Source organism: Porites lutea, chromosome 2 (genome assembly GCF_958299795.1).
Source record: "Porites lutea chromosome 2, jaPorLute2.1, whole genome shotgun sequence".
NCBI lineage: Eukaryota > Metazoa > Cnidaria > Anthozoa > Scleractinia > Poritidae > Porites > Porites lutea.
In genome coordinates this window covers 55,998,823-56,022,475 of record NC_133202.1, presented here as the reverse complement: position 1 = coordinate 56,022,475, position 23,653 = coordinate 55,998,823, and the positions used below count along the sequence as shown (strand labels likewise).

Genomic DNA, 23,653 nt, shown 5'->3' with positions numbered 1-23,653 from the left:
CCTTTGTCCCGACTTTTTTGGAGAACCGGGTGGCACATCCCCTCAAAGAATTCCCAGGAGTACCCACCCCCACCCCGGGCCTTTGTCCCGACTTTTTTGGAGAACCGGGCGGCACATCCCCTCAAAGAATTCCCAGGAATACCCACCCCCACCCCGGGCCTTTGTCCCGACTTTTTTGGGGAACCGGGCGGCACATCCCCTCAAAGAATTCCCAGGAGTACCCACCCCTACCCCGGGCCTTTGTCCCGACTTTTTTGGAGAACCGGGCGGCACATCCCCTCAAAGAATTCCCAGGAGTACCCACCCCCACCCCGGGCCTTTGTCCCGACTTTTCAGCAAGAAAAAAGTAGACCAGATGACAATGAAAACTTGGCTACAAATTGCCCGGTGACGATCATGCCATGACACCCGAGACCGTCAATCTGTAATGCGGTTTAATATATTTTATCTCTCATTAGGCGTAATTATATCACCTCCGATCTCATTGAAAAAGAAAAAAAACTTTCGACCGTTGAAAGTACCACAGGGCATCGATACAACGAACCCCTGTATACCGAACACAGCGGTGTAATCCCAATCAGCCTTTTAAGGATAACGGAGAAAAAAAGGCAAAACAACTGAGCTGAAATCAGTGAAGTTGTGTACGGTTTAAAAGTTGGTGAGACATGAATCAATTAGCATAAAAGTCTACAGAAATTATTGGTTGCACTGATCGTCACTCAAAATACTTCATCAGCCGATAATCAGTAAGTATTGGCGCCAGAGTCCTACCAAGCGGGAGGTTGGGTTGAATTTTAGGGTTCTTTCTAACCTCATGTTGGTAACACGACACGGCTCCGGGTCCACACGTTTCTATTAAAGAACGTCTTCCCGACCACTAATTCTGCATTTCTTTAGCTTGCTTATTAGTACTTAACAAAGGAAAGAACTGTTTAACAGCTCCATGAATGTGCAGAGGACTCCTGTCTCTCCTTCAATAGCAAATTTCCTATGGTCGCCTCTACAGAGAAAGGGTTTGGCAGAGGCAACCAATTTTTAAGAGAGCATAACTTTTCGTGAAAAACTTTTGAAACTTAAAGAAAAATTGATCTGCCATTGAGCATGTACGTCCTTGTGTCGAGGTCCTTTATCCCGTAACGCGCATAAACCCTGGAAATGAAGACAATTAGACGCTCTCAACCCGTTTGGGAACCTTTTCTCGAAGCTTGGCCTTATCAACATTGTCTAAACTGTCACTACGTGATAGCTGTGTTAAATGATACTTTTATTGAAACACCCCTCAAGATACCCTTTCCACTGAATCATATTCATTTCTGTTGTTCTAAAAATTCTGTACATTGAAAATAAATCATGGTCAAAGTTCCTATCATATCAATCGAATTTGTCACTAGTCACACTAGTCGAACGTCTGTTGTCATTTGTCATTTGCATTATAAAACATGGCCATTAGCCTACAAAGGGCGTCTGAGATTTATATACAACTTTAGTTTAGCACGACCCAAAAGAGTCAATTAGACCCCAACACAAGAGCACCACGAACACTGACTTCCGCGGGGTGGCGAAAGCAGTGTGACGCGTTGTTCACCATAGTATCTCTCGGAGGTAACATAGCAACAAGAAGAGTCTGTATTTAAACACCATAGCACAAATAAAAAGCTCGTAGGGTGTTTCTCCAACTCGACAACAGTTTATACTTGCTTTGGGGCCCCGCAAGGCTACTCAAGGTCCACTCTCCGGGGTACCGGTGGAGGCGGGGCCTTTTTGGATTCTCCGCCTAGAGGCCCTACTCTAGCAGGGTCTTTTGTTTGACTTTCCAGTTTGTCACATTCAACAGTGTCTTCATCACAGTCATTTATCACTGATACGTCATTTGATTCACTCTCAGAAATTTGAGGAGGATCGACCGGACGCTCACTCCGCACTGGTTTGGGCTTTGGTTTTAAAGGGGGAGGGGGATGTAAGTCCGGTCTCTTCGAGGGCTCGGGTTTAGGGGCTTTAATAGTGGGATTCTGTTGAGCCTCTTCCACGATTTCTCCCCGGGGAGGTTTAGATTTAGCACGTGGAGGTGCTATAGGTCTCTCTGTTGAGTCTGAAACGTCCGTTTCTTCATTAATGTCCCGATCGACTGCTAACGAGCGAGGTCTTGGCTTGGGAATCGGTTTGGAGAGAATGGAGACTGAACCAGCTCGTGGAATCGGTGCAGGCTTTTCAGCAGGTTTAGACTGATCTGTAACAGGACGAGCAGTGGCCGATTTCTTATCTGAGTCAAGTGACTTCTCCTTGGTTTCCTCTCCTTTGTCGGCTTTACAAAACAAAAAATAACAATCAGTGCAAAGTATGGGTTGATAAAAATGCTCATCGCTTTCAACTACATTAGGGACCCGGATTAAAACAAAAGAAAAAAAAAACCCTGAAAAGTACCTTGCCAACTTAAAATACAAGTACAAGCAAGGAAACGTAAACACGAAGAAACTATAGGCGTATTTCAAGATATTCATCAAAACAGAATGTACAAACAATGCTCTAAACCCATATAAAGGGCTAACAACAAAGACGCTATCGATGAAATTCTAACAAAATTCTCAACCAGTCCTGTGGATTCCATCAACCTAACTACTATTCAAAAGCAAACCTTGTTCAGCAGCTTGTTCATACGCTTACCTTTTGGGGCGTTCTCATCTGTTTCCACCATTTTTTGCCCTTCATCTTTCTCTTCCTTTAAACCCTCGGGTAGTAAAAACGAAGGGAGTAATTTGGGGTCATCTTTGGCAGCCTGTAGCAGAGCCTCTACATTATCAGCCCCTATATGGGCCACATGTTGGACGTTAAATGGGACACTTATCCCTGGACCGGAGCCCTGTAAGTAAATCACAAAAAGAAGTCTTTGATTCAGTCCAAAATACATAACATGGTCAAGAATAAATACTCGACAACATAACGAACTAGAAATTATGTATAGGGTTCAATGAGCCATAAGGGAAATAGTCCGTCTTGCAAAAAAAGGTGCGCGTAATTGACAACCACGGACGGTTTCAAAAGGTTTTCTAGGGGTGGGGAAGTTTCTTACGACAAATAGTGAATTTTTCTGGAAATTCGTTATATGGTCGGTGAATGCGAAACGACAAAAAAGCGGGTTGTTTTTTATTAACATGTCTTGTAGATGAATTTTGCTTTAACGATATTCCAGTTGCAGGCGTTGAATTGCCGCGAAAATGAGTAAAACCCGAATTTCACAAGGTAAACCAGTTACGAAGGTAATGCAAGTCCACATTCGAAGTCTACAAGTTCACTTGTATTCAAACCCAAACTCATTTTACCTGTTTGGCTTTCTTTGTTTGACCATGAATGATTTCTACTTTAGGCTTGGGATTCAGAGAAATTTCCTTTTGTGAGGGGGTGGCAGGGGCCGGTACCTTTGGACCATCAGTGGGTCTCTTGGGAGGAGCTGGTCGTTTAGGAGGAGCGGGCCTGGAAGGTTTTGGAGAAGCCTTGGCAGCACTCTTAACCAACGGATCAAAATCATTAACGGCTCCAGTTGTTGTTGCAGTCGGGCCATCCTCTTTAGGCATTGAGCTAACAAGGATTTCTTGGGCTGTTTTTACTTCCACTTGAGAAGGAGCCTTGGACACAGGTTTGGGTCGTGCGGGTGCGGGTCTTGGTGGAGGTGGACGCTTTGGAGCCGGCTTCTGACTGTCTTCCCTTTTATGGCCTTCAACTGCTGAAAGGGAAGCAAAGGATGATAAACCTCAAGAGAGATGACATGGAACAGGGAGCAGCTGTTGTTTCCCATTTATACAGAAACTAAGAAGCGCATTACTCTCCGCGCTTCTCCCCGCTGGATGGAATATAATGTGCACATAAAGCAGTGGTCTTTTAATAATCGTGTTTGTAGACAACCAGGGCAGAGATTTGAATTATGAAACGTGAACCGTAATCTTCATTTTAAAGTTCTATATCTTAGCTCCTACCGTTCATTCCATCCTCGTCTCTTGTCCTCTTTATTTCGCGGTCCACTTCGGGTTCACTATCATCATCACTATCATTAGTCACCTCAAAGTTCATTTCATCTTCCACCTCACTCTCTGAGCTTTCATCCTCGGCATCTTCCGTCGACTGAATCTTAATTGGTTCTAATACAGGCAAGCCATTAGGATGCTTATCCCCTGGCGAAGATAACAAATCCGAAAGAGCCCGACCTCTTACGGGACTGAACGGACTATCGTCAATCTCTTCCGAAGCATCGACGAATGAAGTATCTTTTGTGACAAGGCTCTGAACCGTGAGGTCCGTTTTAGACAGAAGAGATTCCGATTTCAGTCTGACTTGAACAGTTTTTCCACATACCTAAAGCGATTTATGAAATATATAAACAGTTATTTCTGTCGTTAAAAGATGGGCCAGGTGAGAAAGGTGGCTACTTTTTGGTTGAAAAAAAAAAAAAAAAATCGGTGACCATTTAAAAGACAACAATCTTCAATTTCCCCGAACCTTTCTAAACATGTCTCAAGTGAATAATAGGTGGACGTTTACAACACGATTACCACAAATTTTCTCTTCTACGAAACGCTTATTTGCTTACTCCAGGCACCATTAAAACTGTCAACGAAAGAGTCTCGTTATTTGACAGCTTCAACTATAACTCTTGCACTTCCAGAATACTGGGGGTTAATAACGTGATTTTAGCAAAAAATCCAACTGTTCCTGCTATTTTTTTTACCTCCTTTCCGTCCAGTTCCAGAGCTTTCAATGCACTTCGACCATCATCCATAGTCAAACAAATTTCATCGTCAACCACTCTGGAAAAAAACACACGCACACAAACAAAAGACGGTTACTCAACCACCAGAAAGGGGCAGTTTTCTAATACAACTTTTCTTATCAAACAGCCATAAATTTGGAAAACTTAACACAGCAAAATATCAAATTCGTAATATGTACTTACTGACTGAGTGGGAGGGCGGGAAGGGAAAACAGATGGATCGGGGACCGTGCGTCCTGACCGAGAGCCAAATATTTTCCCATCTGGCCCGACCTAACTGAGTTAATGAGCATTTTAACATGACTGTTGTGTTTTTGAATTTTTCTAACGGAGAGAAAACGCGTTCATGGCAGCATTTGCCTCGTTTCTCTGTCACTTTGCGCTTACGGCCCTCATACGGGGCTTTTTTATCATATTGTTTTTTCAACGAAATTGCGCGCGGGACCGGAAGGGCCGTATCTTAAATTACTTTTTAGAGCGTAATTTTACAAAACTGCTGACTAAAAGAACATGACCAATTGGTCTCAACTCTCAAAAATCCTCCAAAAAGTTTCTTTTTTCCGGAAAGATTGGCACATTTCAACAAAGGGGTCTGCTTGACGATGACCTACCTTACTAACACTACCGTCCCATAAGGCTCTACAGCCTCAAGAAGCTCCGATACATCAATTCCAGGATCGTCATCGCCTGATTCATCGCTTGTTACCACGATGGTTGGGTCAGCGGGTCCCATAGCCTTCATAACCACGTCATGTACTTGTCTCTGCTTGATCCGATCCACTTTTTGTATTTCAATTTCTACAAGAGCGACAACTGGCCTGCAGACAAGCGAAATTTGTGTTACTGCTTTGATTCCTGAATCTCTTGTCACGACCAGTTAGAGGCATTATCAGGTTACAGTAAGTTAGAAAGTAGGAGGAAAGAAAGTTGGATGGATGGGAGAGCGAGCAAAGACTATTTGGTTTTAGTAAAATCCAACTAGTGGTCTATTATCAATTCTGCGTTCTGATTAGTTGAGCTACTACTATGCTGTATGTTATAGCCCACTAGTACCGAAAAGCGCCGGCTTTGAAAACCAAAACAATGGCGGCTGAACCGCGTTTTGCTAGCTAAAGTTGTTTTGAGTTGATATTTTTGATCAACTAGTTGGATTTTACTAAAACAATTATTCCTCTCGCCCTCATGGCCACTGAGTCAATAGTCAATTATTCCTCGAGCCCGAATGGCCTCTGAGTCAAAGGCCCATTCGGCCGACTAAGAGCCCATTCGTGCTCGAGGAATAATTGTTAATTATCCACTAAGCTTGTAAGGAAAATAGCTACGACCAGACAGAGGCAATATTTAGAAAGTAGGAAGATCGTTAGAGGCAATATTTAGCTGAAAGTAGGAAGAAAGAAAGTTGGATAGATGGGAGAGCGAGCAAAGATTATTTAATTTCGTACACTGCGCTTGTAAGGAACATAACGCAAAGTAAACAAGATAAACAAAAGCCTGCATTTTGGTGATGGTAGTGTCTTAAGGGCTTGTCAGCTCTCTGTGATCTCTCGAAAAGGCTCATAGTTGATAATGCTCAATTCACAAATGTCATGTTGCGAACTTTTCGTGGTTATAAATCATATTTCACACAATTAAGAACAAACAAAAAGGTTACAAAACAGGAGCGCAAACTACGGATGCTTCCTTATAATTGCTTTCATTGTAGGATTACTTCTACCAGCCGGTCCGAGACGGCTAAAAAGTTCGATTCACCTTAACTTCAGCACTGCACCACAAAATGCGTACCTACCTGGCTCGAAAGTGACTATCATTTTATCTAACGTGATTTTAACGCAGGAAATTAATTGCAGACTTGACAACTATAACTGCAGGACTTTGGAATAAGGCCTGAAAAAAAGTCAGGCAAATCGGAAACCACCACCTTGACTCTTTTGGATCAAACGATCTCTCACTTGCAACTGGCATGATCAGCATTTTTAAAAACAAAATCTAAGCTTCTAGTCTTGAGTGTACCTGTGATCAGAGGTCTTGAGCTCTGCTCGGCCATAGTAAAGGCATTTACCAGCAGTAAAATGAATCCTGTAACCTTCACTGTTACCAGATTTATCGCCGCTGTTTTCTATCACAAAACAAAAAATGTCGTTATGCAGCAATAATGCTTTGTGCCACTAGGTTACTTAAACAAATTACTGAAAGCCATCAGTGAACTCCTGCCAAACCTAAACCTTTTGTATGGAATTCACTGCTCCTTTCCTGTAAACAGAAGTCCATCATTTGAGGAATAATTATAATTTTCCCGTCACATTAAACAAATTTTACCCCGTTTTCCATCTTGTTCATCGCTTTCCTCTTCGTTATCATCAACTTCCTCCTCCTCTTCATCATCATCATCATCGTCAAACACGTCATCAGCATCAGTCTCATCTTCCCCTCCCCCCATCAGTAATTCCTTGCCTTCCTGTAGTACATGGTTATGCTGTGGAGTCACGTGTTTACGCACAAGTGTGGTTGATTTGTACCGGGGCCTTCTCCGTCTCCAGAGAACCCGGTCGGTCCAGGCCGGGTTACGCATCTTCTCACTGGTGTCATAATCATCGGAAAATAAGTCGTACTTGTAAGTTGGAGGAAAGGCAATTTTTCCCTCAAAGAATGCACGGAAAACCTTGTCAGAAAAACACAAACAAATTGCCTTAAGATCACTTGACCAAGCACTTTTACGTCACTTTCATGACAGGAACAACAAACAAGCAAACTAAAATCTATGATGAATGATTTACACGCAGAAGCTGATAGTGGCTGAGTATGGTCATTATCTATTATTTTCTTTTTTCAGGATAATACGGCCCAATTTTGAAAATAATTCTGTAATTGAAGCAGTCGACTACTTACTCAAAACTGATTTTCCGTAAATTTTTAGGAAACCGGGCTTAAGAAACCCCTAGATTTCAAGTCTGTCGACCACACTGGCTGCACAACGGAGTAACAGGGCCAAGATGTCACATTTGAGTGGCCTTGTGGGATAATATCTGGCATACTGTTCTAGAGGATTATTAATTTTTCCGCTGAATAGTTTCATACAAATTCCACTTATATCGAGGTTTTCATACAGCAGCAAAAATTTGTAATTTTCGTGTACTCTGGCGTGGGTATATTCGACTGAAACTAGTTGGATCCGCACAAAAGACTGTCATTTAAAAGATTCTGAATCAGTAAAATTCGATAACTAAATCCCTTCTGCGTATTAGTTTACAAACAGACGAAACGCTCTACTACACTGAAACCACGGTTATCAACAAAAGGCAAATTTATTGACAATCATGGGCAAAAATCAAAGAAAGAAGGGGGAGAGTTGTTATTTAACAAGGAGAAACCATTACTGAATTTTTTTTCCTGCAGGACTCTTGAATCACTGTACCTTATGAGCGTTCTTTTGCTTCACAAGTTGATCTTCTTTCAGCAGTTCATTCCACTGTTTGCTTTTTATCAGTTCTTTTACTTCCTCAATGGGCAGATCGATACGGTAGTTAAAATCACCACACCAGAATACATAGTCATGTGACGATAATCGTCGACTCTGATTGGGAGACAGACAAGGTTGATTTTGCGTTAGCATAATCAGAGAATAATTAACAATGAATGAATGAGGCTGAGTATCTTATGAAGAATTATGGAGATCTCGATACGAAAGCCGAATTCAATAGTTGTTTCATTATTCATTCAAAATAATTCTCAGTTTAAAAACATGGCTAAAACATGCTTACCTTCATCGATCCATCGATGTTAAGTTCATCTTCGATAATGCACGTTTAAGGTTGTTCAGCTCCGCAAATATTATCCACATAGCAGATGTCGCCCTTCGAGTTGTCTTCTTGCTGTTCTTGCCATGTTTTTAGCTATTTTTTCGCCTAGTTCTTACTCTTGAAACGAGTGAAATGTCCGCCATTTTTGTCTTCACAACGAAAACAACTCAACCTCGTTCCCAGGTCTTCTCGGTTAACGTGCAAGAAAGCCGCACTTTTGACGTCATCTGTTCATTTAACGCAAAACTCTTCCAAATTTGGTCATCAGTAGCTGGTTATGGTGAATTATGCGTGTGCTTTTAGCCAATCAGAATCGGGGAAATATTTTGAATGAATAATAACGACAATTATTATTCATTCAGAATATTTCTCCAATTCTGATTGGCTAAAAGCACACGCATAATTCACCATAACCAGTTACTGATGAAAGAAATTTGGAGGAATTTTGTGTTTAACGAAGAAATGACGTCAAAAATGCAGCCTTCTACAGGCTCGAGCCCCCCCCCCCCCCCCCCAGAAATTTTCAGACTTGAATTAAATTCTGCTACAAAAGTGGAATTTTTCTCCTAAAACGGACAGCTGTCAATGGAAGCTAAAGTTTCAAAGTATTGTCGATCGTAGTAAGATTATGTACTGTTGTTCTTCTGTGCAATTTGGAATTGTGTAAATGAATGAAATCGTAAACAACCAACAGCTTCAAAATATCTGCTTATTAAGCATCAAAATAGTCAGAAGCAAAATGGATCGAAATGCACCAATGACAATCCCTGAATTTGACCTCTTGAACTTTATTGGTTTCCTAAGAGGTCCGCCAGTGTAAAATATACTACTGTACTAGAGTAAAACTAAGGTTTTTGTTTAGCCATGTTTTTAAACTAGGAATTATTTTGAATGAATAATAAAACAATTGAATTCGGCTTTCGTATGATATGAAGAATTATGGAGATCTCGGAGGGTGTTATCATTACACCCTCCTCCATAATTCTTCATAAGATAGTCAGCCTCAACCATTAAATGTTAATTAATGAATTCTTAAATTTTCCACGCGTTATTTTCCACACGCAGTTAGGAAACACGTCAGGAGATTGTTGCATCAGAATAAAAAACTTAATAAGTTCCTCTTATAACTTTTGTCTTCAGGGGCGAGTCTCTCTTACAGAATTCAAATTTTTCCCTTCGCTTTTCCACTTCTTTCTATCAAACAATTAGTTTCAATTTTTACCTGTAATCACTTAACCAAGACTACGGATAAAACAGTTTTCACTGTTAACAGTCCTTTATTTCGTTTTTTTCTCTTCCTTTCATCCTGGTATTCTCCCAGCCCTTAAGTGTCGTTTTGCGATTTTTGAGACGCCCATTAATGATAATTAAAACACGGCGCCATAGATGTCTTCCAAATAGTTTCACCTACAATAAACGTTTCAGAATATCAATACTTTACCATAGGGAAGACAACCCGTGACGCTATATCATGATAATCACTGTTTCTGTCTGCTACCCCCGACTGACCAGCAGCAAAATGTGAACACACAAAACAGATAGAAGTAGCGTGTAACAACAGACGGATAGCCACTCCTCCTTTGTTTCCAGCGTTACCACCAAGCCCTGTTTTGACGGTTTGCACAGCTACATCTCTGAAAAGAACAGAAAGAACGTGATCTACCACTGATCCAAAAACTTTCTAAAGAATTACAAATTGTGCAATTTTCTGAATATCGTACGAGGTTTTTCGTTAAACCTTTTTTACTTTTTTAATAAGAAGGTCTAAGTGAATAATTGTTGTGTGCTTAGTTACCTTAGAAACGGTACAAGATGCGGTCGAATAAAAACAAACAGGCAAACACCAACCAGCTGTTCACATGTGACCAGAACATACGCATGGTCACGTGATATGATACGCCGCAGTTCTTCGCCCCATTCCTTTCGCTGATTTGAACTAAAGTGTAAGAAAATGAAGTTTAGTTGAGTGAACATTACGCCACTCGCAATAAGGGTCAAAATATCGCAATAATTTAGGAGTAAAAAAGACATCGTAGCGGTTTGAGACTAAAAGAGGAACTCCGCATTTTTTTAAAAATGATGTCTTATTTTCAAACAGATAAATATTTTATAAGTATACAGTATATGCGTCGTATAAACCGTAGCAAACTATCTTTAGATATTAGGGTTGGTCAAATTGAAAGTCGCTTAGGACGTGGTTCTGTTAAACAATAGATAAAACTTAAGATAGGCCCATTAATTAAAAAAGAAAGTTACTATTCCTGGAGGTAAAAGGAACTACATGCAGACTGGATGGGATCGGTTGTGAGATCATCCAATCCCTTCGTCTATGGAAACCAACTGGCCCTGTTCATTCAAAGAAAATGAAAACCTGCATATGATCTCGAGAGATTCCGGAATTGACAGTGAGGATCTTGCAAATGCCATGTCAGACCAGAATGTCTGGTATAAGATTGTTCATAGCATCCTAACCGTAAGGGCCGAGTGATGATGATGATGCCGGGGTTATTATCCCACCCCTGACCGAAAGTTACACCTACCTTGTTGAAACTATATTTGAAGCATTTAAGTCCACCAGCTCCTCAAAGCCAATGGCGAATATGTCCGTGGGCAACCGAAAATCTACGCTATCAGTCTCTGAATAACCGCTGTCCGGAAGTGTTTTGTGAAAGTCCAACAGCCAGTCGTGCATTGTTTGATGCTTGTGAGCGATACTTCGAAAATGTTTCCCGCCATTTACATTCCACGTTCCTACACATATCCGGATATTGGACCACGTAGTGTATTCAAGGTGGCGGTCGCACAGCTCGCGGAGAATCGTGGGAGAGGCTGAGAAAGAACAGATACATTTTCAATTTTTCGCACTTTACCAGATCTTGTAGAAATGGTATGGTATCACATAAGACAGCCAACGGTTATGATTTGTTTTTTTGTTGTTGTTGTTGTTCTTGCAAACGAAATATTTCAAGAAATGTGTTAATGTTTCCTAGAAAAAGACTTGCTAGATAAATTGTATTATCAAAGTTATAAAGGTGAAGTAAAACTTTATTCCACACTTTTCGACAACGCATTTCGTTAAAAGCCAAAACATAGAAACACGAATCGTATGACGTACAAAATATAATTCAAATGCCGGTGTTCATCACTTTTCCTTTTCTTCAAAAAGGCCGCACAAGACTCCATTTACACGTTATTTACCAACTGTTTGAAAACGCTACATAGATGATATTTTTCCTTATGGGACATAAGTAAACCAGACATGGTAGATTTGTTCAAACTCACGGAACAAGTAAACTTACTTCACCCTACTGCTCTAGCTCTACTGGCTATGAAATTTACGACCGAAATATCTGACAATGAGACAACCTTTTTAGACCCGGTTGGATACCGAGGCATAACATTCAACGAAAAATGAGAAAAAGCTATATCATTGACGTAAAGACGCATTTTAAAAGGAAACCTCCAGTATATACATTTTCACCTCTTATCACCCTCCAATTGTTAAAATGGATTTGACAAACAAGAAGCCTTGAGAATCCTACGAACAAACTCCTCTAAGGAAGTATTTCAGATTTCAAAAAACGGTTGATGGACAGAGGCTGGCCACACAATTTTGAAAGAAAAATTGCTATTAGAAGTAAAGCTCACAGAAGGAAAGCAGCGCTTCTGAAACAAAACAACAAGGAAGAAAAAGAAATATTGCCTTTCGTGACACAGTACAAGCCCTTAGTGTCTATTATAAAAGAAGCTTCAATGAAAAAGTGTAAACTCATACAAAACCAACCACTACCTTACCAAAGTTTTAAAGAACCACTTAACCCTCAGACGTACACGCAAAATCATACCCCCCACCATGGTAAAAGAGGATGGTAGATGGGACCCCTCCCTAGAGTTTTTGATATGTTGCAGTATTTCGAAGCGATTTTGCCATCACTGAAAAGCCCTTGATCTTCTTAACAAGATGAGGTGTATTTTATGACTGGTGGCACTGCTGGAGGCCTGTGACGTCACCAACAATGGTCGCCATCTTGGCCGTGATCTTGGATTTTACCAAGAATTAGAAATCAGCTTAAAACAGCGAGAAGTGGCAATTGCATGACATGAATAATAACGCATAAACAAGCACTTTGCATGATTTTAGCCACAAGATTTACTTTTATTGTTGAAAAAAGTTGGAAAAAAACATACATTTTCTCTCAAAATGGCTTGACCACCAGCTACGTATTACGTCATAACTCGTAACCATAGAAACTGATCATCACTGAACTTGTCTCAAAATTCGTGCGAGAGATAAACGACCATCTACTGAAAACGTCACGTGCTGATGTTTTATCCTCTTGGAAAAATCCCAGAAAAACCTCCCCCACCCCCACCCCTTGTACGTCTGAGGGTTAAAGTGTTATTTCTTTGAGAAAGGAAAATATGGCAAAGGACATGCTTGTTAGAGCCAAAACATTAAAGGTATAGATGTGCAGCCGGTCACACCTTGCAGTTTTTCCCAAAGAATAATTTAAGTATCCAAAAGGCTGGGCCCAGTTGTTCGAAAGCCGATTAGCGCTTAACCCGGGGTTAAATTTAACCATGGTTTCTTTTTCTGGCTTTCAAAAGCATCTTGTCGGGTAATTTTCTCTGTTATTTTTAGAGCTTCCAATCATCAACTAGTAGACAAAAAGAATTAAAACTGAAATGCTTTTTAAGCTTCCAAATCTGAATTCAAATCTCGCACTAACCCTCGGTTATCTTAACCCAGCTTTGAACAACTCGGCCCTGGAGTCTAAGTTTGCATTTACAATAAACGGTTTGGTGATTTTACCATTACTCATGATATTCATTTGGCAAACAATGGTGAAATAAACGATCATGTTGCATAAACAAACAAGAGTTAACGAAGTTTAAGTGCAATCAAATGATGCATTCTTACAAGTTTTACTCTTTCCTTAGGGATCAAAGTCTTGAAAATGGGTGAAATACATAAAAAAATATTAATAATTAACAAGCGTTTTTACTTATTAGCTGAGATTTTCCCAACAACCGACAAAAATCAAAAAGTTTAACCGACTACTGACGAAGATCGAAAATTTTAGCCGACTACCGACCAAGTAACTTAATTTTAACCGACAACTGACAAGTGGACTCCCCCATTCAGACCCTCTCGCTAGTGTTACCTGAAAAAAGTCACGCAACTTACCGTGTAAAAATGACGCGTACAAAAGCGCACGCGCCCGTTCACCCAGTTCTCCCACAAACGTGTTTCCTAGCAGTAACATATCAATAGCTTCTTGCTTGCTTCCGTCCAGGAAATTGTTGACGATAGTTCTGTGAACCGAGCGAGCGCCATCACGTAGTTTGTTGATAACCTAGAAACGAAAAACATACAAAGGAGCTGAATTAACGAAAACCATCTCTACAACATCTTTCACCAACCACTAATTGGCAAGCAGCAGCTATTAGTTTGGTCTTTACGCAATTGAGAAGGCTCGCCTCCATTTTTTTAACGTCTCACCCCAGTATGTTTGATTCCCCATAACTTTGGCTGTAGTGCATGTACGAAAAAGCCACAACGTGAAACAAAATATCTAACACTGAACTTAATTCTAGAGTATGTTTTGTTGACATCGCCGCTTGCACAGCAAAAGATAACATGAAATTTACAAATTCGGAATGTTCGCGAACTCTTGAGAGCGGCCATGATTGTGGTTAGTTGAAAGCAGATACCTTTGCCTTGCCATCTAAAGCTCCTGTTCCTAGGTACATACGACTGATATGGTCGCCATTTTGTGTCCACATGGATCGAAACGCTTCTTGGAATCTGGAGAGTAAGGCTTGTTTGTTGGACAATCCCAAACACTCCACTTGCAGGGACAGTATCTAATAAAGATTACACAAGTTACAATTGCAAATTGGTACCAATGCCGATAAAAAGAGAAGTGTACGCACGCCCCTAACAAAATCTGAGGAGTGACATCTCTCCGCCACCACCACCCCCCACCATCCTTGCATGGGAGTACAAGAAATCGGAGTTGCAACAGAGGAATTAATAAGAAGACCAGCTTACTCAGAGACAAATAAAAAAAGAGGCTAGAAACCGGTGCCACGGTAATTTAAAAACGCATTTAATAAAGTTTAGTTTTCATTCAATAAGAGTCTTTAAGAACTGTAAGAGACTATTAGAAGTCAACCTACCCCAAGGCCCAGGTAAGTCTGTACACTGTTGGTTCGATCGATACAATCTATGCAGTTTGTACGGATGGATCCTGTTTGTCTCCTATCAATGGCATTTCAAAGTACACATTCAGTGATAAAAAAGGCTTAATTGAATGAAAGTGACTAACATGGGGCAGGCCGTAGGGAAAAAATATTTTATTAACAGTAAGACTAGCTCTGGAAAAGACAAAGGACCAGCACTCGAACTCTAGAATCCTTAAAGGTGGTAAATTTACTCTTCATTAACTCGGTTTATAAAACAAATTTTTTGAGTGTAACTCAATCAATAACCGCATTAGGACCCATATATTTCCGACATACATCCAATTTTGAGTCTGAAGGAAACACTCATTTTTAATGGTAATACGTTTTTATAGCTTATTTAAAATGCAAAACTACATTAAGTGCTCAACATTAAAAGACTCATCGGCTCAAACAATACATTGCTTGCATACTTCTTATCATCACCATTATCATCACCAAGAACCAAGCAACATCATCATCATCATCATCATTGTTTTTACTGCTGTCGACCAAGTAGAGGTGACACTTAGCCAATAACATGTCAGTTTTAGAAGTATTTCTGTTCTATATGACAATAAAGAAAAGTAACCCTTCAAGAATTGCAAGATTACATACTTTATAATCTGATCTCCTTTGGCAAAAAACAAACCAAATTCATTCATAGAGGGTTTGGCTTTATCCTTTAGAACAGAAAGTTTGTCCAATTTTCCGCCCCGGCAGTTTCGATGATAATCAAAGCAGATCATGCGTGTTGTGCTCCCATGTATGGAATCTTTCAACTGATCCTGAAAACAGAAGTTCAGGCAACTTGGTACAGAATACTCGGTGCTACATGTACGTTAATTACACTCTGAGATCTGGCCGGATTCCCGAATCCATAAACGGTATTCGCGTTTCTTTTCTAAAATCCAACCATGGATTTGCAGAATCCATACTCTCAATAGATACAATACATAGAATCTAAATCCCACCTCTCAGGATTCAGGATTTTTACCATACCAGGAAATATACTGTAACTTATAGTAAAGCTAGTGTATTGATATTCTGCAAGTATGGCGTTTCGCATAAAACAATCGGAAGCCATCAACAGATTAATTTGCCTGTGAACAGACCCTCCCCCCTACCCTCAGGAAAAATCGGAAACACTGAGGGAGGGGGGTCTGTACACAGGCTATCAACAGATGTGCTTTGGGATCACTAAACAGTTCTCAGGGAAGGTATATCTGCATATAACGCTATGGAAAGTCACAGCTACCCGTGGAAGTAAGCAAAAGCAAAAGGTATTAAATCTCCTAATAAGTGATGAGTTTCGTTTACTGAATTTCAAGATTTGGATCTTGCAGTGAAAAGGATGATCATTTCTAAGAAGACATCTCACCTGGTAGGCAACACTGAGAGTATTTTCACCTTCTTTTGAGCCCAGCAAGTTAATAAGCAGCTGCTGGCCATATTCATGTTTCAAGCTTGTCAGATGTCTGAAAAAGAAAAAAAAATACCATTAAGAAAGTTCTTCAAAGTGTAGTACATTAAACCACACCAAAACGAGTTGTTGGAATCAATCTCCTTAGCCGATTGTCTCTTCACAAATATTAGCAACAACATTAGCACTATCTGGCTAAAAAGAACCAATTTGCCACTCGCACATCTCCCATAATGCATCTTTAATATTTGTCCCCCAACATTTTTCAAAAGCATTGTTTTCAATTTCTCTTGGGACGGCTGTAATACCCAGGAGAAATGAAAAACAAAGGTTATGCAAAATTTTGGGGGGCAAATAAGGTGCATTATGGGAGATGTGCAAGTGGCGAATACTGCTCAAAACACAGTTTACAAGTCAAGGGGAACCACCCTGGTTTTTGCTGCTGATGCTACATTACAGCAAGCGCTTTCTTTCTTCCCTACTCCTTTTGCTTTTCTTACCCCATTTGACCACTGTTTTGTCTTTCACTTAGTAGTTACTACGCAAAAACCCCAATCATTGGGAAATTATTTTTGTAGGAAGTATTCGAGGGAATTTTCACTTGAATTTTCAAGTTAACTAAACATGTTTTTTTACTTTACCTGTCAAATGCAGGTGAAGATGCTTCAAATCCTCGAGAGAGCTTGACTTTGTGAGAACCAACCTGCAATCATTTAACAAAAGGTACTTTTTACTCCCCAAAATGATGAAGGATCGAATAAATGACAGTGACAAATAAAAGCACCCAGGATGCAATTGTTATAGCTGGTAATCATCATTTGGCACTGACCTTTTTTATTATTATTAGATTCTTTAATTAAGCACAGTATGGGGGAGGGGGAAAAGGGGGAGGCTACGTATACAATCTCCTCATCCTCTCGAAAATTACCTTTGTTTCCCATAAACAAATCTTTTTTCTCCTAAAAAGTGGAAAAACTCTCCCAACCAACCACCCCGCCCAACCTGTCTACTGTTTTGTTAGCCTCTGTTTCACCAGGCTCTGCGATTCAAGTATTGCTTGTACTAAGTTTTAAATGCATGCTAAACAATGTCATACCTGCAGGCCAGGCTGTTCCCAAAAAACTGGCACTGATCCTCGAGTTTGAACATAAGATGTTGTCATGTCATCAACCACAATAAACTAAAATTACAACACGAATAATAATATTAACCAGGGACAGAGGGGTCTACATTTTGGTCCAAATTGAAAGAAACTAGGCAGTGATAGTACACAACAGCCTACTACGTAAAATTTTCTCCCATGTGGTTAATAATTGGAAGCTTGATAAAGTTGGCTTAAGGTGGATTTCCACTGTTGTGTAATTTTTACGTGCATGTACATGGAGGTAAATTTGACTTGCATAAGAGAGGCAACACTGCAGTATAAATTGTGCTGAGGGCATTCAACTTTGTTTCTTTTCCACAACAACCTTCTTTATATATTTAATATGCATACAAGATGACTCACTGCAAAGATCTCCGTGGATAAATGTACAATGCTGGTAGGGGCATTCAAACCACTAAAAGCCATACAAGGTTCATTCTAGGCCATTACCTGTTCTGTTTCCACAAAGTTGGCAACATGTCCATCATCATTTGTGCCTCGAACATAAAACCTTGTTCCTGCTCTCTCAGAACTTAATCTTGAAATGATACAGGCTTTGGCCTGTGTCTTTCCAACATAAACAGTTTTAATTTCTACAGCTCCACACATCATCCGAAGAAGCCATTGTGAACAGTCAATTCCAAATCTTTGTAAGTGAATGTGTAAGCTGCGATTCCTGAGAATACAATATTCATTGTCAAAAGTATTCAAAACCAATTCAATTACTAAATATGATAGTAAATGAATATGACAATGTTTAGTACTGTAAAATATTGAATGTTCAAGATAGACAGACTTTTAAACAACACAAAAAAGTATTGCTATCACTTGTATTTAATCAGAGTATTGAGTGTCATCCTTTCCTTTTGTCTACCCTCCTTTTTAGGATTTATTATCTTACGTTACAGATGTATGCTCACACTCTACCAGATGGCTTTTGCGCTGCCACAAAAATCATCCCGGAAAGGGCTTCTGTTCACAAATAACAATGGTGATTTTATTGCGATTTCTTTACTGAAGCGAAGCTGCACTGTGCCAATCTCCAAAGTGGAAAGTCAGTACAGTGTAAACTGGATAGCTTTTCAGGGTTGCACCAAAAGCTACCCGATAAAGTGTGAACATGCCTTAAATAGTAGGAAAATGGATGGAACTTGTCTAGGACTAAATGCCAAAAGGGCTACATTAAAAGCATAAGAAGAAATTTCTGTACTTTGTGAATCTTTTTACTTTTCTTCCATTCCTGTAATAAATTGTGACATGACATCTGTTTCTTAATAGTGCAAAAAAACTGTGAGAAATCTGAATCTGAATCTAAGGAGGCAAGAAAGATAAATGTGCTCTCTCTCCTTAGGGCAGACTTCTTCAAATATTATAAACTGCAAAAAAGTTAAAACATAAATTTCTATTAAAAAGGAGAGGTGTCCAGTTTTTAAACGGTATGTTGATTCTTTTTGCTGGAGTTAAATTTACATGTTAAGGTCAAAATTTTTTTTAGCCTAGGTTGATTCCCAATTTCCTTTGTCTCCTTGCCCTAATTCATGAATAATCAGGACTAGGAGAAAATCAACCCAGGTTGAAAAATGTTAACCTGAATATAATTTTGACCTGTAAGAGAGACAAAGCAACAGCCAGAATGGGTCTTCAATTTCACAGCCTAACATGGTGAGGTCTACAATAATTTACTACCAGTTATACTCAAATCGTACAGAACTGCCTTGTAGAATTATATCAGTGCTACATGTTGCTGATAAAAGTTTTAGAATTTTATGATCTACTGGAATTGAAGATATCCTTACAGCTACATCTAAAACTCTTACCAAAGCCATATTCCTTTTCTGTGAAAATGTACCTGTAACTGTAAGCTGAATTTGAAAACATAGTTTTCACTCACCAAAAAAACCTGTTGTCTGGTTCTGAGTCCTCAAATCTTCTTTGAGAACAAAGTGTTAAGTCCAAGGGCTGTTTATCTCCAGCACAAACAGAAAAATAAAATGTTCCAGAGTTCAAAAGTTTACGCACTTCAGAAATTATTTCTTCATCCAGATCATCTTGCAAAGCAACCAGATGAGTGGCATTGATGCGAAATATTTCACTCTCACCGATTTTTCCAACTGAGGTACAACCAGTTACAAGAACTAAATAAAAACTTATCTCCGTTTCACCTGAAAGTTAAAGAAATCAAAGATTAAGTTGGATTTACTAGATATTTTATTATTTTGACAAATGAAGTTCTAGTGTTTTCCACCGTGAAAAATGTATGCTCTAAAAGTACAAACAGGTAGCGATTACGACTCCTGAAGGAGGATCATGAGATAACCCTTATATTAAGATTTCTCCTCACAGATAACCCATCCAGCCGAGGAGAGGTTGGCCACACCACCAGAGTCTAGGTCCCCTATTCTAATCGAACAGTGATCTTTTATGTCCCACAAAACCATATGGTTTTTCATCCATATCCAAGAAGACTAGAAAGTCTAACCATCTGCAGATGTCATTACAAAGGCAGCACGTAATTCTCAGTTATTTAAGGACACTGAGTGTTGGTCCAGCTGGGGTTTGAACCTACAACCCCCACTCAGCAGACCAGCACTCTCCCAACTGAGCTAACTAGGTGGTGATTTTTCTTTCAATGTCAATGACCTTACACAAACATTACAGTACTGGTCCTAACAATGCACACAATGCTTATGATCAAAACCCACCAACCATAAAGTGAGATTCGTATTACACCAATCACTAGCAACCATGGTGCAAAAGATATTAGTCACACAATGGCAAAGTGACACCATCGCCTGCCAGTGAATACCAGCAGCATGGTGTGTGATGGTCAAAACATCTTCATCAATAACAAAGCGATTATCATGAGACAAGCAACCAGGTGGATACTGGCTAAAAAGATTTTTAACACACTGTCAACTTTTGATTAGAGAAATACTCCTGTTTTTTACAGCACTTAGTATTCAAAAAGTGTGTTTAACCAGTAATGTAAGGGCCGGGGTCTTTTCAAACTAAGCACAATTTTGTGTGGAGGTATCTCACTTTACAAATCTAATAATTAAATATAATAAACGCATATTATAATTGTTTTTTCTTTATCATAAAGGTTTTATCTTAACATTCTCAACAGAAACCTTGTATTCATATTTTAAATAATTCTTTTGCACTATAATGTAAATTTCTCTTCTTACCAAGATTGACTTTTAGGACTCCAAGGCAACCATAAGCATCAGCAACTTTTGAATATCCTTTCTTGATACTCTCAGTTTCCCATTGTGCTGTGAATGGAACAAGAAAGAAATAATATTATATTTGAATATTAAAGGCAATAAAATTTCTCATGTATTAAGTAACTAGTTATCTGAATATCAGAAAAAAAAACTGTCCTGAAGATATCAACATCAAGTCATAACAGGAAAAAGAAATAAAGCAAAGGAGCAATTTCAGTACTCAAAAAAAAGTCACTGAGACTAGTTAATAAAAACTTGCACCCTAACTAGTACAAGATCTCAAAGTGGTTAGCCTGTGCTCAATTCCTGCCTGTAACCAACATTTAGGGTCTTTAAATATAAACTGGAAAATAGCTGACTTTGCTCTCACATCTGCAAACTTTCTTGACTAGTCTTCGCATAAGGATTGAAAACCATAGACCCAGTTTCTCAACACTTCCCTGTGGTTTGACTTCTTTGGGACAGAAAAGAACCATGCTATGCAGTGTAACAATTGCTGGCCAGCACTCCCCATCATTAGTGCCTATTCATAACAAGTTATGGGATTAGGTAGGGAACGGAGGGCACCTTGACTGAGACCTATAAGTTCCATTCATGCCTCTCCATCCCCACTGTGCAGGTCTGTATCCAGAAAAGCTGGAGAAAAAAGACTCTCCTAAACTCGATCAAACACATGTTTATATAATGACCACCTTTTCCATTTACCATACTTAGCTCAATCCGAAAAATCAAAGAGGTCCTTTTATACAACTATTGTCAACAGGCCTGCACCTTGTTCTCACAAGAAACTAACGGCAAACCTCTACTTATGGCCACCTCTTTACAATGGCAACCTCTCTACAATGGCCACTCTTTTTTGTCCCAGTGGAGAGTCCATACATTGACCCTTGTATAATCCTCTCTACAATCATGGCAACCTCTCTACAATGGCAACAGCCACTACAGCGTGTCCCCTACTGCCAAAATAACCTCTCGACAATGGCCAGTTTTTTCAGTGACTGACTCGCAGGTACTTAACAAGTACATGCAAACATGAAAAAGGGCATTAAATTTGACGATTTAAGCATTTGCAATTTCATTTTCTTTTTTTAAGAAGTCTGAACCTTTAAGAAAATTAGATCAACTGGACCAAGCAATGTGTGAAATCATGGCAAACTAACGTCATTTCACAATGGAAGATACAAAATGGAGCTAACCAGTAAAACCAGAAAGCATTATTAATTTGTGTTGGTCGATACATATCGTTGCTATTACATGTCAATTGTTATTTGAATTTTCTATATGGGTATTACATTTTGCGTCCTTTTAATTTCACAAGGGTTTATTTTCAAGGATCTTTAATTTTGTGATTTTTTTACAATCACGAAAAATGCAAAATTAAAGACCTGCGAAATTAAGTACCAATAAGGTATCCCTGCAACTCTTAAGTATGTTCACCATCTCATTACTCCTTATGATATCATTGTTTAATCAAACATAAAGGATATGAGAATAAGGGAAATGTTCAATAGTAGGAAAGTCTTAATTGTTTAACAAATTCTGCTCACCAGCACCACAGCAAATGAACAGAGAAGAGAGAGGAGTATATGTACATTGATATTCAGATTTTAAGGATTAAAGAGATTGAGTATCAGATGTTTCTTTTTTTCCACACATCGAACAATACACAAGAATGAACATCATAGACAGAAATGTGATGGCTTTAGGACAAAAACACAATATATCTAAGTTTCATTGATAGATCTTACCATGGTCTCAACAGCATCTTGACCAGTGGGCAAGCATGTGAGAGTTTAGTGTTTTGTATTTGAATCCAATGTAGAATAATTTTCATGAAAACTCTATCCTGAAAAACCTATAAATTGTAAGCTTTAAATGCCACAATGCAGAGGATTCTACCGACACATTAAGAAACCTAAGATGAAATTTGCCCATTAACTTGTTTCAGATTTTCTATATTTTTCGTCTGTAATTTTTCTTACGAAATTTTCACCCATGGGAAGGGAAATTGTACAGATAATTTCATAGCCAATGAAAGGCCATTTAAAAACCACTGTGGAGCAGGGTAGGCCCTTAAATTTTGCAATTCATTATATTTATTTTAGAAGTGACCTCCCACAAACATTATTGGACACTGGACTCTAACACTATAATTGATTCACACTTTCTTTCCTAGACAAGAAGATGGTGTCATAAACCATGATAAAGCCTCTGGTCTGACCACTTCGTTTCTTTTACTTGACAACATTGGTCAAAGATTTACTTTAAATATATTTTCAAGACTTTTAATTATAATACTTTAATAAACTGACAAAATAAAACACTTATTCAAATAGCCAACTACCCCTTATAAAGGTCATTACATATACCCTGTACTTTTTTCTTTCTCATTCACCCGTGGGAAGCTTGTGAGCTTAAAGTATGTAGAGTATGTAAATATTACATCCAAAACAAAAGTACATAGGTTTAATAAAATAATAATAAGAACAGGCGGATTGTAAATTAGCCTGCGGGTGCAGCCGGCCCATGTGTCGCATATAGTGTCTGCGCGAAGGCTAATTGTAAATTTGTTTCGAGGTTTCCTGCCGTTATTTGAAAGAAAAAGAAAACGAACAAGCCATAGATAAAAAAGACTAAAATACTGAAATTCACACCATATAAAAAAACCATCCTTAAGATTCTTTTTGAAACAGCTGGAAAGTTAACCTAATAAGCTTGCATATTTACTTACACAGTTCAGCGATCGCACCACTCTCGAATAACAATGTCTCGGCTTTTCCTTTTATTTCCAACAAAACGGAGACAGGATCCCGATCAATTTTACTATAGCAAACAAAAGACTTCCCGATCAACATTTCTACTTATCTCCAGGGATCAGATCGTTGTGATGTTCATAAATTTAGAGGGTCTACAAATGCGATGGAAACCTCCGCCATCTTGTTTACAAAATACCGCAGACCATCATGATCGCTGAGAAGAAAACTAACACTGGTACCCAGTCTGGAAAGTTCGAACGATGCTGTCTTCCCATGATTCCTTGCGGCAATTTTTGGCGGTTTTTTCGGTGTAACGAGGCCA

At 39.2% G+C, this 23,653-nt stretch overlaps 1 protein-coding gene across 2 annotated transcripts; it reads right to left on the bottom strand.

Moving 5' to 3' along the window:
- Positions 1-1,259: 1,259 nt before the first annotated feature.
- On the bottom strand, positions 1,260-23,500 carry LOC140929122 (synaptojanin-1-like). 2 transcript variants are annotated; one of them, XM_073378987.1, is made up of 23 exons: positions 23,307-23,500; positions 20,537-20,623; positions 19,240-19,510; positions 17,799-18,024; positions 17,301-17,384; positions 16,846-16,907; positions 16,163-16,259; positions 15,400-15,569; positions 14,740-14,821; positions 14,272-14,424; positions 13,745-13,913; positions 11,097-11,385; positions 10,352-10,492; positions 9,998-10,190; positions 8,172-8,330; positions 7,076-7,418; positions 6,770-6,875; positions 5,371-5,577; positions 4,718-4,796; positions 3,969-4,344; positions 3,318-3,718; positions 2,662-2,857; positions 1,260-2,302 (listed from the first exon to the last, which is right to left on the bottom strand). In XM_073378987.1, exons 1-23 carry the CDS (start codon positions 23,428-23,430, stop codon positions 1,716-1,718), a joined length of 4,602 nt encoding a protein of 1,533 aa, XP_073235088.1. In that variant the 5' UTR covers positions 23,431-23,500; the 3' UTR covers positions 1,260-1,715. The 2 variants fall into 2 exon arrangements, with proteins under 2 accessions (XP_073235088.1, XP_073235089.1); XM_073378988.1 differs by having other exon boundaries at positions 3,318-3,715.
- Positions 23,501-23,653: the final 153 nt, after the last annotated feature.